This window comes from Haliotis rufescens, unplaced genomic scaffold (assembly GCF_023055435.1).
Source record: "Haliotis rufescens isolate VD_foot unplaced genomic scaffold, xgHalRufe1.0.p SCAF_11, whole genome shotgun sequence".
Classification (NCBI taxonomy): Eukaryota; Metazoa; Mollusca; class Gastropoda; order Lepetellida; family Haliotidae; genus Haliotis; species Haliotis rufescens.
Window position 1 is genome coordinate 663,938 of NW_025963791.1, and position 17,796 is coordinate 681,733.

The window sequence follows — 17,796 nt, forward strand, 5'->3', positions numbered from 1 at the left end:
TGGTGGTACACCGCCCACACCACTTAGTGATAAAAACGGTATAAAAGAGTGGATAAAAAAGCATTTAAAAGCATTAGGTTCAGCACTGGGAAAGCTCGCTGAAAAAGCCGCGGCCGCACTTCCCGGTATAATAGGGAGTATAGTTTCCTGGCTATTGAATTTATTAGCTAAGACCACCACTTGGTTTAGTCAAAACTTGTGGGGGTTGATCGTAGCAATTGCAGGGCTGTTGTACGTATCCGCTAAGAACTATTTATCCAAATCATGAGTAAACCAGTCGAGATTCCACCTAATACAAGTGCTGTTTTTTCATCGATATGTTGTTGATTTTTAGCCTCAATATGTGGTGGTACTTGTGTTTGTGCGTTAGTAGATGGTTGTGGTGTTTGTAGCTTGACTATTCCCTTTTCGCCCGTGATTGTTTGCGTTATTAATTCGACGTTAATATCTGAATTTATACCTGGTTTTTGTTTATCGGTACCAATAACAATTTTAGTATTATAACCTATCACTTGACCGATCTTAAGTTCCATATTACTCGGAGACATGTATAGTCCGGGCGCATAAACGTAGTCTACTTTGGATTGAGTGTACTGTATTGCATCTTGAAAACATTTTATAGACGATGGTATGTCAACTGGTGAATTAATGGCGTCCTCCAAGTTTGCGACAAACTGTTTTTGCGCATCGAACGCCGTCCCAGTACCGATAATGGACGTTCGTGTTTGCGATTGTGAACCGAGAATTGCCCACACATAAGTTCTTATCGATTCATTAAATCTTACAAATCCTGGGTAAGTAAAATTATTTTCCATTTTATCATTAAGAAATTCATTCCAAGCGTCATCGTTCAGTTGTACAAATTTTTTAACAATATAAATTAACCCACACTTAAAACTCATAATATCCCCTCTCCAATTGTTACTCGAAAGTTCCCAGCCTTTATACCAATGACCGGTTTTATACCGATTATCATATAATCTTGCGTAAAGTTTGCTGTCCTGCCACAACTTACCAAAATAAACTGGAAGTTTATTAAGTGTTTTATATACATAATCGCTTTCTTCTTTGACGGATATATTTTCCTCTGTGTAAGGAACTCCTAGACCATGGTTTGCTCCTTTAATACGCCAATCTTTACTCGTAGAAACATTAAATTCATGACAAATACGCTCATACGCAGACTTTTCATAATTATTATTTGTGGAATTCCTCGCTCGATCCTGCGGTAATGGAGCACTAATTTCTTTAAGTATACGTCTAATCTGATAATACACGTGAAATAATAAAACAGACTTATATAGTTTAAATCCTGGGGCATTAACAGATACGCCACATCCCGTTGTGGCAGACCATACGGCAAAGTTTAACTGATTCTGCCAAAATTGCATCGGATTGTGAAACCAATCGTGCACCATTTTATCGCCGTGACCCTGTAATTTTTAAAGATATCAGGTAATTTAACGAAAAAATCATCACCATAGGAATTAACCATAATCGATAGATTAGTAATGTGTCTCGATTTCATATTTAAGTTATGATATAGTATCATTGTATATTTAATATGTATGTTACACTCCCGGGAATAACAAATGGTCAGTCTATTGAACTGCTTCATACTATCGATAACTCGGATGGACAACTCGAAGTAGCTCTATGCGATGTAACGTATTACCCGCTGTGGACCAATATAAATGCTACAAAAGATAATAATAGGATAATGATAACTGATGGAGTTAGTCCTGGCAAAATAATTACTATACCTGATGGGTATTACAGTGTATGCTCACTCAATGATGAAATTTTTAAGCCTAATGGAGTCTAACACAAAATGAGTCGAATGGGTTACTGAAATTAGACCATGGAGAAAATAGTGCAATGATTTTATTGGACTTATCAGTTACACTTGGATTTGCACGCTTAATTGGCACAATATACAAGACATCAGCACAGGGGGTTAATTTGCCCGATTTAGTTCCCTAGAAAGAGTTGTGCATCCATCTTGATCAGATCAGTACGACGGATAATATTCAACAAGAAAGTCCTTCAACTCTACTCAGATGTGTTCCAGTGAAAAATGAAAAATACAATAGTGGTAGAACGGAATCTTTCTCAACATTACAATATAAAAAATTAAAGCGGGGTATTATTTCAGACCTCAAAATTTCTATATTAGATGTAAAACACCAACCTGTACATATAGGATACTTAAGTGTAACACTCCATATTAAAAATAATGGTTGATTCCATATTTAAGTTATGATATAGTATCATTGTATATTTAATTTGATGTTACGCTCCCGGGAATAACAAATGGTCAGTCTATTCAACTGCTTCGTACTATCGATAACTCGGATGGTCAGCTCGAAGTTGCTCTATGCGATGTAATGTATTACCCACGGTGGATCAATATAAATGCTGAAAGATTAAATAATGAGTTGTTTATATTGATAAACGAATATACAATTGACAAATCCATTAATATACCTGATGGGTATTACAGCGTATGCTCACTCAGTGATGAAATTTTTAAGCCTAATGGAATGAGTCTCACACAAAATGAGTCGAATGGGATGCTGAAATTAGCCACTGGAGAAAAAGGTGTAATTATGGCCACCAACTTAGTACCTAAACTTGGATTTCCACTCGACTATGAACCTATAAAACCCAACATAACAATACATGGAAATACATTACCTGATTTAGTTCCCTATAAAGAGTTGTGTATCCATCTTGATCAAATAAGCACAACAAATAATATTCAACTAGAAAGTCCTTCAACTCTGCTCAGATCTATTCCAGTGAAAAATGAAAAATATAATAGCGGTGAACGGAATCTTTCTCACCTTTACAATATAAAAAATTAAAGCGGGTATTATTTCAGACCTCAAAATTTCTATATTAGATGTAAAACACTAACCTGTACATATAGGATACTTAAGGGTAACACTCCATATTATAAATAATGGTTGATGCATCAGGCCCTGGAACGCTCAGACAATTTAATACAATTGCGCTTTCCGATCTCGGAGACACGGAAGGATTCGATAAACCCGGTAACAATGGTAAGTTTCTACGCTTTACACTTACACGATAATGTATACAAGCGGAAAGAAGTTACATTCACAGGTAATCTAGAAGATTTAAGCGATGTCGACGTTAGTAGACTCATTAAAAACACTTCGTACAATATTATTCGCAACGACAATAATAAATGGACTATGGTCGACGCAAACATCGAGTGGCTACTGAATATCGTCATTACCCCACCTTATGTGATGATGGGTAAGGGACATAATTTAACTAAGATAATAAATAGTGGCATCGTACTCGCGGCTTATATCCCATCAAACCAAAAAAGTGTGTTAGTCACCCCCCTGCCAGAAAACCCAGGTCATATGTTATATAGTCGTCCGGCAATCCAAAATGTTACTTTAAATTTGGTTACAGAATTTGATGATATTAAACAGAACTTGAGTGCAATACCTAATATTTCCACGCTTATTATTGAAGTCTTGTTTGGAGATGTACCGGAAGATACCTTCGAAATATTACCAGGTCTATCGATTAAATGGCTCAAGAAACACGAGCGTCGACGTTGTAGTATTATTCATATCGGAGCATCGCCCGTTGCAACGCTCGAGGGGGTTCAAATTATTAAAAGTGGTAGTATTTCTCTTACTAAGATATTCTTGCCGTATAATATACATTTGATAAGGTTGATGTATAGTCTCAAAACGTTTAAGCAAGACCAATTAAAGACTATTATATGATCGTAATATACACTATGAGTTTATATCCAGCGCTCGATGAAGCAATTGAAAAGATGGAAACTGTTGATGGATTTCGATTACATCAAATAAGCGACATAAAACATCGAATAGAGAAGGATAGGGAGTTGAGACTTGGATTGTATAAAAAGTATTGCAGAGCCGTGAATGCTCTGGACGGAGTTGACACCGCGCTTGTAGTAGCTGGCATGGGACTCGGTGTAGCCGGTGTCGGTTTATTATCAACTATAATCGCCGCGCCTATCGTGCTCGGCATGGAAATAGCCGCTGGAGTCTCGGGACTGGCAGGAATAGCGATAAAATTCATTTCTCGTAGGTTACAAAAGAAAGCATTAAAACACGATAGTATTCGAATACTGGCCGAAGCAAAGTTGAACAGCATTGAGGATCATATTTCGACAGCAATGGTCGATTGTAAGATAACCGAGGATGAGTTTCGTTTAGTGTTGTCAGAACTCACCAAATACAACGCAATGAAGCAGGAGATTCAATCAAAATCTCATGAGACCAGTGGTATAAGCGAAGACGAGAAAAAAAAGTTCATAGAACAGGGGAGGCAACAAGGCGTCAATTATTCCGTGCCAAAACCAAAGAACTGATTGGAGATTAAAAATAGATTGCTTACTATCGTTTGATCACATTTAGACAAATGCTTACATACATATATATAATAATGGAGATCGAAAAAAACAATTAAATGGAGAGAATTACCACAAGGTTTTTATTATATCAGTGATGTCAAACCAACCAAATATGGTTATCAATTGTTTCTTATCAATTTACAAGAAGAGTGTAGTTATATAGTCTGGTCTCTTAGTAAAATGAACGAAGAACTTAATAAAAATGTTGAATGTCGCTTTATTGATAAAAATAATGAAGAATATTTTTATTACCATTTAGGCTCATCTAAAGCATTGATTGGCCCCAGGTATTGGTGAGCTAGAGCCAATTTAACTTAATCTCATGACTATCATTGAATCGCATAATCATTTTGGCATAAAAAATGCCACCTGTAGTAGCGGTATAGGTATATGAATCCGGCTCCAGTGGAAGTAGTCCAGAACCCCCATTACCTATACTACTTTATGTCTTGTCCCAGAAAGGTGCCCCACAGAGTGTTGAGTTAAATAACTCAGGTGTTAATTGGTCGCAGTCGATTTAATTGGCTGTATATGCATCTTGTCTGTATCTTGTCAAAGTGTTGTTTCAGCTACCCTCATTTTATTACTGTGATACAGTTGCTTAGCTGAGCCGCTTGTGTATTTGCTGTGATATATTTAATTAGTGATCTGTGTCATTGCAGATTGGGCTTATTTGACCCTTTTATTGTCATCTATTGGTACCAGTAGTTGTTAGTAATAAACCTGTTGACCTATCACCAGGGGCCCGGAAAATTTAAAATCCAAATTGGACATTTGCATTTAGGCCACGCCCCCTTCAAATAGCGCAATTTTTGTACGACTTTTCACACACATTACAAGTTGTTACGTACAGTGTTCCTTCGTTATTGCACGCTTCGGTTATAGCACGCGGTAAAGCATGACTCCCAAAATTTACTAACATTTTAAATAAACTCAAGTTTTCCAATGACTCGATGTTTTCCCCCATCTCAGAAAACATTATCAGCTGAACCTAACATTGGAAATACCAGTCAACAAATCCGAACTGAAGTACGCAATTTAATCCTATCATTATAATATCTGGAAATAAAAAAATATTGTTCATTGTTTATCTGGACTAGAGTTTGCATATATATTTGATTAATTTTATTCTATTTTTCATTCAATAATTATAATAATGTTTACAATAATTTCGGCAAAATTGTGTGCGAAGTGATCGGTAGATCGCACAACTCACCGTTATTTACAGCAACCACGGTCAGGTTACCGCTACTGGCGCCTTGAAACGAACTTTAGTTGCAAGAGAATTGATACACATATCATGAATGCCGTACCATGACTCACTAAAAGTCATATTTGAGGCAGTTTGACTATTAAATGTCAACATAACGTTTTTCGCAATCGAAATATATGTAGCGCAGGAAGTGACTAGTCCCTACGGTGACTGGTCAAAATCGTTCCATACATCAAAAAATATCCTGCATACCATCTGTACCAAAGTGCTACACTTATGGTTCTTATAATTCTAAGTATATATGGTGGAAACTGCAGCTAAAATAACACCATATTGGAATATATTAGTCCTGTTAAAATAATAATTTCAGATGCAATTTCTTCTGACCATTGCATCAAAATTCTTTGAAGTTGTATCATTGGCTACGTTTTAACTGAATCACCGGTAGATTGGGAGGAAACATGTGCACAGCTGATTGCTATTTCCGGCTTAGTTTACGATAAAATACACACGGTAATCTTAATCTCTGCATATAAAACAATGCCTTGGAGAGCAGGAAATACATTTTAAGTGGTAAATCATCATGTCTAGTGAAGTTTTATATCAAATTTCATTCTTTTATTGACCAAGTTTGTTATACCTGTTTATTCACCTGAATTCACTGAAGGGATACGATAACGCTCATCAATTATTTGGACCCCGAAGGTAGCGTTGTTTGTTTTTTAAAATGTCCGGACAGAAATATTTAAATGTCCGGTAAGCAATAATTTAAACCGGACATTTGAGATTCCCAATCGGACATGTCCGGCGCATATGACCGTTTCCGGACCCCTGCCTATCACGCTTTCAATATTAATTTATTCTTGTTTAATGACACCCCTGATCATTGGAACACAGCTCCGTGACATTCACAATGACAAGAGACTATTCATGTAGTTGTATAATTATGCATGTGATCAGTTGTTGGAAATGATAGTTGTTTTTGTTTTTGTTGCATGTTGTAGTTGTAACCACCTTTTTAATAATCTATCCTAAAGAAAGCTGATATTGTAATAGGCGCCTGTAAAAAAAAAAAGCCTGTAAAAGGTGTCCAGTGACAGAAGAGCTATAAAAATAGTTGACAAAAGGTCTGATGTTTTACTGGGGTGCTTTGCGTTGTGTTCTCTTCTCCATGTGCAGTATTTTAGTCTTTATGTTCTAGGGGGCTCATGACCGGGTTACCAATTCTAATTGTAGATAAAGCACAGAGTGAAGTTGGATTTAAAGTTTATTTAACAAATAACAACAGGGGCAAAATCCTTCTTCACTTAATTATAACCTTCGTAATTTTCTCCTTTCCCTACCTACGTAACCCAATTCAACCTTCTTTCTTAAACTTCTTCTTTTGACCACCCCTCTAACTTAACTCCCGAAAGTAAAACGTCTCCAAAAAACAAACCTATTCCAGCGCTACTCTATTTTTCCCCCACGTGAGCGACGACTGACGATTCCCTTCCCAGGGTAGGCTTATAAAGCCAACACACGGACCATGTGACCAGGAAAACGGACACAACCAATGAACACACTCCTTACATCTCGGCTCTCCCAATCATGGCTTCCGCCTAACCAAGCATACAAAGAGAGTGGCATCGTCACATCTTCCCAGCCACTAAGCCCGCGTGGGCATAAGCGGCTACAAAAAGGACTACAAAGATAGGTACTACGTCAGCCGTTCAACTCCCCTTAAACTAACCCACCCACTAAGTTCCTAAATATATCCATTTACCCACAATAATCCCCTGCCGACCACAATATATCAAACCTACACCATTCAAGAGCTTCCTATGACAGACAGATTGAGTTGTAAGTGCCCTCTCTGGGTCCTCACTGATGTTGAATACAGAGTTTTAGTGACAGTTGTAATGTGGTATATTTGTGTGTAATTTGTGATGTCTGTTTTCAGGCTGCAGTACGCTCATCCCGGGCTGCCATGTATTCCTGTGAGTGCTCGCAGTGAGTGTCAGCTCCAGCACCTACACAGGGCAGGAGTCATCGACTACGCTTGCCGCAGTAACTCCTTCGCGGTCTGTGGCTTGGACGTTACAGAGGGGCACAGACTCACACTGCAGCATGTCCAGGAGAATGTGTTAGATGTGTGAGTATGTACTACTTGTCAACCCTACCAACACACTCAGTCAACCCTACCAACACACTCCGTCAACCCTACCAACACACCCTGTCAACCCTACCAACACACTCAGTCAACCCTACCAACACACTCCGTCAACCCTACCAACACACCCTGTCAACCCTACCAACACACCCTGTCAATCCAACCAAGACAATAAGTCAACCCTATCAACACACGATGTCAACCCTACCAACACACCCTGTCAACCCAACCAACACACCCAGTCAACCCTACCAACACACCCAGTCAACACACCTAGGCAACCCTATCAACACACCCTGTCAACCCTACCAACACACCCTGTCAACCCTATCAACAGACCCAGTCAACACACTCAGTCAACCCTACCAACACACCCTGTCAACCCTACCAACACACCCTGTCAACCCTATCAACAGACCCAGTCAACACACTCAGTCAACCCTACCAACACACTCAGTCAACCCTACCAACACACCCAGTCAACCCTACCAACACACCCAGTCAACCCTACCAACACACTCAGTCAACCCTACCAACACACCCTGTCAACCCTATCAACACACCCAGTCAACCCTATCAACAGACCCTACCAACACACCCTGTCAACCTTACCAACACACCCAGTCAACCCTACCAACACACCCAGTCAACCCTACCAACACACCCTGTCAACCCTATCAACACACCCAGTCAACCCTACCAACACACCCAGTCAACCCTACCAACACACCCAGTCAACCCTACCAACACACCCAGTCAACCCTACCAACACACTCAGTCAACCCTACCAACAGACCCAGTCAACCCTACCAACACACCAACACACCCTCTCAATCTAACCAACACACTCAGTCAATCCTACCAACACACCCTGTCAATCCAACCAACACACTCAGTCAACCTATCAGTCAGCCTGTTGTTTTGGTGACAAAACAGTGAGTTGTGTCATGAACAATGGATGAACATATAGTATGGTTGTAGATTATTCGTTCTGACCTATTCTGTCAGGAGTATTTTATTGAATAGATAACACAATAATCAACATTGATTTTGTTGTTGCTCACAGCTATGGTTCCACCAATGTCCACCAAGCCTTGTGTAAGGCTGTCAGTCTCAAGCAACCAACATACGCCTTCCCAGTGCAGTGTCTGGACACGCTACGCTCAATAGGCAAAGGTCACAGTGTTGGGGAAGGTGTGATACTGAGAGACTGTATCTCCCTGAAGCCAGGCACAACAGTTGACCAACTGCACGTCATCATGTTGCATTATCCAGTCAACCTTCTCACTGGGGACTTTGTCCGAGCAGAGGTATGTTTATTACCATCAGTGTTTTGGATGATCACTACGCCCTACACATAAGCCAGGGGCATTATATTTACACCTCCATTCTGTTCTTTCCAACTTAGGGGGCACAGGTGGCCCAGTCGTCTAAGGGGCCGCGATTCGCTGTGCAGAGTTGCGTCCCTTGGGCACGCCAGAAACCTATGATTGTGGGTTCGAATCCCGGTTCGCCCCGTTTATGTTTCTAGGTTTGTCAGCACCATACCCGTGCTCGTGGGTTTCACCGAAGTGGTAAACGTCTGAGACCTGCATCACTTCAGGCTTTCCTCCCACATTAAGCTGACACGCCGTGATATAACTGGAATACTGTTAAAAGCGGCGTTAAACCCAACTCACTCACTCACTCACTTTCCAACTTATTTTTTTGCAACAATAGTCCTCATAGTTCCACCAAGTAGACCAGAAAAAGTCAAACTTCCTTTCATCAGCATGATCAATTATGGCCGATGCTGATCCCTAATACCGGTACTTTCTTATAATCTTAAATCAGTATTATCTTCAAGTTTTAACTGGATCACTATAATATTCTTTAAAAAACTAAAAGTAAAGAATACCTTTCTTTTTATTCTAAACCCCATTTTTGTGGTACAGATACTACAAAAATGGTATAGTTTCTGAGAATATTATGCTTTAACATTGTGTACAATTGAAGAACATCTTGATAAAATATGTATTTCTTTGGTAATGGGTGATCTTTTTCTATTTATGTCCCCTTCACTAACCTGCTAGGTGTACTGACCCAGCCGGTCCAACAACGCTCCAACTTTCAGTCGTCTAGACGTGGGCTTTTTTTTGGTCCCGCGTAATCACCAGAACCCAATTAGCGCCAGCGACCCAACAAACTGAGATTCTGACCAGCGGAGGGGCCAACTGGAAAACCCCTTGAATCCTCGCATTTGATTGGATGATGTTTACTACAGCCTTTCATTTTTCAAATTCATCTGCTTGTGTAAATGTGTATATACAATTATGTAGGTTGGTATACAGAAAATATGTGTACCACTACCTTCTTGTCACCAATTTTTCATGGAATAACTCACAGCCTGGGTATTTGTCGTCGTTCACTTGATGTTCAGTTAATGACTTTATTACAGGTATAATTAGTAAGGTTGGAACGATACACCGATATTCCGATGCCATTGATACTTGCACCACAATACAATACACGATACACATGGGCCTATATATCAATATGGAATGCAAAAGTACAGTGTTCCCTCGCTACTGCACCCTTCAATAAAGCGCTAACTCTGTTGTAGCGGGCAGTAACGCCTGGCTCCCAAAACTAACTTACACTTTTAATAAAAAAAAATTAAAAATCATTATCAGCTGATCACAGAGAGCAGGTAACACTGGAAATAGCAGTCAACAAATCCGAACTGAAGTACGCAGTTCAATCCCATTATTATACCGTCTGGTCATAAAAACGTGTTCATTCTATATCTGGACTATTTGTAATATATTTTGTTAATTTTATTCAAATATTCAATAGCAATCACCTGTTTCAAAGTGCTACGCTTGTGGTTCTTGTTATTTTAAATATATATCCTAAAAGCTGCAACTAAAGTAACACGATATTGGAATATATTAGTCCTGATAAAACAATAATTTCAGATACAATATCTACCGACCATTGCATCAAAATTCTTTGAAGTTGTATCATTGGGTACTTTTTAACTGAATCACCGGTAGATTCGGAGAAAACGTGTGTACAGCTGATTGCTATTTCCGGCTTAGTTTATGAGAATATACACATGGTAATCTTTATATCTGCATATAAAACAATGCTTAGCAGAACAGGAAATACAATTTATATGGTAAATCATCATGTTTAGTGACACTGATAGGTGTCGCTTCACGCTGCGAGAATAGCACCGAACACAAGTCAAACCAGGCGAAATTCCATAATAAGCAAATTTTGAATCTGAGAAGAAAATATTCATCCATATCTCAAGACGTTCAAACTTGGAGTGTTGTTTCCATTTAAACTAACCACGCATGTGGCATTGGCTATAGGAACGGTACATGCTGCTGTCACACCTACAGATGGTAAAGCAGTGCAGCCTTCACCATTATCAATAAGCTGGTGTAAGGGCAGTAAATCTGGCAGCCTAGTCAATGATATATCTGTATTGTCAGGTCCTGTAAAAGATGTTCCCTGATTCAGTGATACATGATGAATGACCATGAGTGCTTATATGGTCTTATCCTTTATGTTTGAATTCCACACTTTTAAACCCAAAATATATTTTAATTGTCTACATAAATAAAAATGAAATATGTTTCAGTTGTATACATTTGTTTGTTGTTTAATGCCGCACTCAGCAATATTCCAGCTATATGTTGGCAGTCTGTAAATAATTGAGTCTGGACCAGACAATCCAGTGATTGGTATCATGAGCATCAATCAACGCAATTGGGATCGATGACATACATCAACCAAGTAAGCGAGTCTGACCACCGATCCCGTTAGCTGCCTCTTACGACAATCATAGTCACCTTTTACGGCAAGTATGGGTTGCTGAAGACATATTTTAACCCAGATCTTCATGGGTGCAATTGAATGCATATCCATAGGTGTGTCGCATTATCAGATTCCTCCATATGCATGTATTTCAGAAGATTCACTTTTTATCCCCTCAGTTTGAAAAACAGGGAAATATAGCGATCACCCTGTCCATCCGTCTGCTGTCCGTTTTCCGTTTCTGGAGCAGAACTCCAAAACTGTTTCGATATTTCTTGTTAAAACCTTCTACATAGCCTAGATCAGTCTCATGGGGAACAGGTGCCTTTTGACAATTTGGGATTTTTATCCTTTTTTTATTATCTGTTTCATGATGAAAACAAGTTGTTTTCTGTTTCCAGAGCAGTGCTCTTAAACTTTTTTTCTTCACTGTACTGAATGTATCCAATGGCAATGACAGAAAAGTGGGGTATAAGTAGCCAAACTCCATTTCCGAACTGCACCAGACAGGGGGGATATATCATCTCCTGATGACTCTTTTTGGTTTTTTATTTAGGTCATAGGTCATGTACTTTGGCTACCAAATTGGATTTTATGGTTTTTCATGTTCATTTTAAGCTCTCTTAGGGTACGTCTTTCAAAATTATTCTCCTCTAAAACTGTCCAACACATGCAAACTTTCCATTGTTTTCCTTGGTGTGCATGAGATAGCCTAGGCCTGGTTGACGCCAGAACCTTCATCCTTTTGACCATAGAACAAAGGATAAAGCAGCTACAGTCTCATAGAGAACTCCTTCTTCTGCCCATCATATCTATGGTTTCTTTCTTTTATCCGTTGAACTGTCAAAAATTGGTGGTTAAAGTTCTCAAATAGACTGTTTTTTATCCATCTGTAACTCAGAAACGAGTGGTCTGATTTTGTCCAATTTGTATGTGTATGTAGACTATGATTGTTGAGAGTACTAGGAAATTCTCAAAACTAAGACGAAGCAATTAAAACAGAATTCAATGAAAACAACATATTCTAATATATTGCTCCTCAACCGCTCATTCTTACAACTGTCAAACTTCACAATTGTTTAGTATTATCAGATGCTATTTTGGATTCAAGAGATCAGTGGGCATTTTACATTATTCAGGGTACATTTCCATACATGCTACACCAAACATTTCCTGTTTCTGCAGTCTGTTCCAGGCTTGTATGGAGGTTTCCCAGCTCAAATACACAGTTTTTTTCATCAACTGTCACTCAAGAGCCAGTGGTCTGATTTTGTCCAATTGTCCACAATGTAGTAGACTGAATATCCAGTGCATACGAAAAATCCACACATCTAAGTTTAAAGGCTGAAGGCTATTGATCAAAAAAACTATTTCATTTAAAGCAACATAGTGACCCTGAACGGGTCATCAAATGCCAATCTTTTCTTGTTCTATGACTTAAAGTCATAGGTGACATGGTTCAGCATATGTTTTGATTAATTGTTTCCAAAGTAGGATTCGTTTGCAGACACCACTGGAACATAGTGAAAGATATAACAGTGAAAATTAGTGAAAATGACTTTTTATTTTTGTGTCTCTGGTCCTCCGACTGCAGAGGCAGTGAACCTTGTGTTGATATTTATATTTTTACGCTTCTCTTGACACAAAAATATAATACATATGGATGAATGTGACATACTGCTAATCAAGTACCATTACCACCAACAACTTTGTTGTTAACTGAGTTAAAACATTTGACTTTAAAGTTTATGATTCTCATGCAGTAAGAAAGTGGTTTCCAAACCAGGAATCACATAATACAAATCCTTAAAGTACTAATAGTAGGTTTGTTCTAAACTGAGCTAGAGCTATGGTACTTTCTGGTTCTAGGGTCTTTCAAAGTAAACATGTTTTGTTCCGAAACCAGAAGTGCTTATTTTTTTTAAAAACCTCTTGATGGCATTTGTTTATTCTGGTTCACTGGCAGAAGGCATCTGTTGACTTGCCCTAAGAAGACTAGACTTACTAATACCTTAAGGCTATCTAACTGAGCTAAAATGAAGAACAACAGTTCATTACTTTTGTTTTCTGATCAACCAAAGATGAGACCATGCAACGGGACATCCATGTATGTCATTGTATGATACTGCAGAAAGGAGTGGCCTACATGGCTCATGCTACTTGCAGCTTCATTGTTATGCTTTTTCTCCTCTACTTCAATAAATATCTACATTGCACAATGTCAAAATATGAAATAAAAATTGTTTTTGTCTTTGTATTTTTGTGCATATATATTGCATTACACATGCATGACTTTTGAGGAATCATTATCAGTATGATCTGTTTTTCTTTTTAATATAGCATTTAGATGTATCTACATGGACAGAATGCCTTGACCTTGTTTTCTGACATTGAAAAGGCTTGGAAAAAAAGTTATTCATGGCATTTTACCCCTTACCTTCCACCGTGTCAATTTGTGTTTTAGTTGCTGACTGAGCAAATGTTGTTATTCTAAAATAACAAATACTACAAAACATGGGCTAGTTTTGGATATTCAGTAGTAAATGACAGTCTTGATAAAAAGATCCCCAATCCCATGTCATGAACAAATCCAAGTCACGTTATCACTTCATTTAGTTTTAGTTCTTCAGGCCATGTGATTCCTGAAAAGATAATTTAAAAAGATTTTTCAAAATTGTGTGAAATTATGCAAATGATTGAAGCATCGTCTCCAATTTGATAGCTCTCTCAGTCAAGATCTGACAAACTCTGTAAAGGTCACATCAGATAAACCCTGACTGAACTTTGCCCAATCAAAATGAAGGACACTTGGGTTTGTGAGCCAATCAGATGTCAGCTGTTTTAAATTATTCAGCTTCAGTTCTTTGCCACCATGGTACCAGATTCAGAAATCTTTGTATAAAAAAAAACTCATACAAAATGTCAATGTTCCCTTGCTAAGCCCTTTTGGGTTTCAGGTGCAACAGAGTGTAAATTATTAACAACATATATAGCACAACAGTATTATTCTACATTAGGAACTGCCCATTTACATTTGTTTTTGCAATACGGAAATCAGATATGCTGCTCACAATCAAGCCTCCACTATGATTGACTGATTACAAAAGTCATCTGATGTGATCGAATCGGAGTAAAATATTTGATTTTAATCAGGTAGACTCTGTGTCTTGTGAGGAATCTCTTTTTAAACTAGTTGAAAGAATTGGTCTGTTTCATAAATTCTACATATGTATCTGAATAACAGCTTGTTTTTAAATTTGGTGCGATGCTTTTATCAACAGAGATTATTGAAGGCTGTGCCCAGGAGGTTAAAGTACGGTAAAATTATTGTCCACCTGTGTGATGTGTAATTCATATCTAACTCGATGTAACTATCATCAACCAGTGTTTTAAGTCAACTCATTGCTAGTATTGTGACCAACTACCAGTAGCGAAGGTGATGACATAAATCCTGCTGGGGTATTGTGCTGGAAGCTGAGACACAGTAAGTCCCCATGATCCACAGCAAGGTGGCCTAGCATTGGTTGCTGGTGGTTTATAGCCTGTGTTTTAAACAGTTGTAAATAGCAGTGTTATGCTAAAACATGTTTGAGAAATTTGCTTTTAAATAAAACTTTGATGTCTAATTATGACATGCTTGTAGATATTAAAACTTGTTCTCCCCAGACAATAAACAGTGAAGGAAAGAAGAGGCCAGTGAAGAAGGATGAGAAGATCGGGGACAGCAACCATATTATTAAGATAATGACCACAAGAAGAAGTGCACTTTCCTGATATTTGTTCTATCTGATATATCTATGTATATATTAAATCTAATCTTCTTAACTCTGACATATAATTATGTCATCAATTTGTATCAGTTTCATATATGTTGCAGATGTGTGATATAACTAATACTGTTCAAAGGGGCATCAAACCAAACTCACTCACTCACTCACTCACCTACTCATTCATGTATGCTGCACAAAGTTAAGTGATTCCCAATTTTCTAAAGATGAAACCTGACCAGTTTTCCATAAAGGTTTCTATTATACATGTATTTTGATAGGGAATTGGGGAAAGGAAAATATGGCAAATACATACATGTATGTGCTGGTGGGAATAGGAATCAAGATGCCGTGTGAATACTACAAACGTTAAAAACTTGGTTCGCTAAATTTGCAGTTGATACACACGTTTGATGATGTGACACAGAGACATCCTACCCTGAGTGGTCAATCTTGGTGGCCACTATCATTCAGTCTTTCATGTAACCTGTCTACATCTTCTGCGACTTCAGACAGTTGTGATATTGTGATGTCTTGAAGATTGACTACAAACATTTTCAGACATTGATTTCTGTCTGCCCATAGTTGTCACCTGTACATTAAGGACTTTTTTCCATCTCACAGTATGAAACAATGACACAGCAAAGTTTCCTACTGATGGGCCTGATACATTTGTGCCTTTGCACTTTTCTGTGTCTTAGCCCTGCCTTTTGGCATGCTCCAGCAGAAACTTGGTGTGAATTAGTATTCCTTTCTAAAAATTATTTCTATTCCAATTTAGAAATAATTTTGTTTTAAATTCCAAAAGGTGTTAAACTATTTATTGACTATATTTAGATAAGTTTAGAGATGGAAGGAGCTTCTTAAATGGCCACATAATGTGAATAAGAAAATTTGTGAGTGTTACAGGACTGAAAAGCATGAAGGTAGCAAATAATGCATATTAAATTAACATTTTTTACATGTGTTCTTATGTGAGAGAGTCTGTGATATTAAATGTCTAATGAAGTTGTTGACACGTTTTTTGTGAACAGGACAAAGAAACTGTCAGATGCAATAAAATTATTACATAAATGCTGTTTCTTGAGACTACATTGATTTCTCACATCACATTATATTCCACATTCCTATCATTCATAAATCTAAAATGATCATGTCATCAACCAGTAAAAAAGGTAATAAAGGTAAAAACTACTTTTTTTGTTAAAAGCAATGTGTCTTATGTTCCAAAGTGTAAAATGATAATGTTAAAAAAACATTATTATTTTACATTTTTTAATATAATACACATTGCTTTATGTGTATTTTAGATATGTAGAATGGGCCCAGGGCGTTCAATACTTAATGAATAAAGACTGATATAAGGGTAACACTATTTTTCAGGGCATTATCATTTGCTGAAGCCCGAGGTCTACCGTTTTTATAGCAAAAATGGATGGAATTTGTTATCAAATAAAAAGAAACAACAATATCGGTTTTGAAACATTTACTGCAATCAACACAAATGTCACTGTCCCACTTTTACAAATATGGAAACGTCATTGAACAAACTAGATGACGTCACTATTGAACGTGACGTCACCTATTCCTATCCTATGACGTCACCTAACAACGGGCGTGATAACGGCCCGTCGGCAAGCAATATGAGAGTATTATCAAGTTACAGTGGCCCGCTCATTCCTGATAACATGCGGGCGGTTTACCCTCATGGTGGCTGGACGTCAGTCAGCCTGCAAACCGCTCAGTGCCGCACTGTGCTGACGTCGCGGTTACAAAAACGTATACATTGTATCAAAAGTGTTGCAGCCTTTTTATTTCTTCACACAGTGTAACCAAATTGTATAACATGCAACTCGAGTTGATTGTCTTTCCAACAGTATCTAAAGTCACCAAATCCAAAAGATCTATGCACTGCCCAGCCATCGATAAAAGTGCTGGTATTATAAGTTTCCTACTTTTCCACATTAATCTTAATATGGACGCACCCGGATATGGCAAGCAAAGTCAAGTAAGCGCCCTTGTTTGAAATCTAAATGATCAATAATTCATATCATTTGCAAGTACATGTTCTAACAGTGATAGACATATGATATTTATGTTGAAGTACACATTCACTGAGAATTGTCCGTGAGTTATATTTACCGATAAAAAATCCCGATGAAATTGTGCGTGTTTTTGACGTCAAAACAAAATTGACGGAAGTGGTCGTGATTAATTCATACGCAGACTGTTTCAAAGATTATGTCACAAAACGAATGACAGTTTGGAATGTATATCTTGAAGAAATCCCGGTTACGTCCATGTATGTTTCAGTGACCGTGCTCTTCTATTAGTGATAAAAACAACTTCGGGGTAATTGACATCGTACATTTTCAAAGGACAAAATGTGAAAGATCGCTAAACAGCCCTAACAATACTAAAATTG

General features: G+C 38.0%; 1 protein-coding gene across 2 annotated transcripts in view; it reads left to right on the forward strand.

Annotated features, from left to right (window-relative positions):
• The window catches only part of LOC124126302 (uncharacterized GTP-binding protein C428.15-like), a 68,848-nt gene extending 52,135 nt beyond the window's left edge, over positions 1 to 16,713 (forward strand). The window contains exons 12-14 of one of the 2 annotated variants that reach the window (XM_048392101.1): positions 7,588 to 7,779; positions 8,864 to 9,107; positions 15,271 to 16,713. In XM_048392101.1, the coding sequence (XP_048248058.1) occupies positions 7,588 to 7,779; positions 8,864 to 9,107; positions 15,271 to 15,378 (544 nt within the window). In that variant the 3' untranslated portion in view covers positions 15,379 to 16,713. The remainder of the gene's footprint in view (positions 1 to 7,587; positions 7,780 to 8,863; positions 9,108 to 15,270) is intronic. The other variant, XM_048392100.1, reaches the window with a different exon arrangement.
• Positions 16,714 to 17,796: the final 1,083 nt, after the last annotated feature.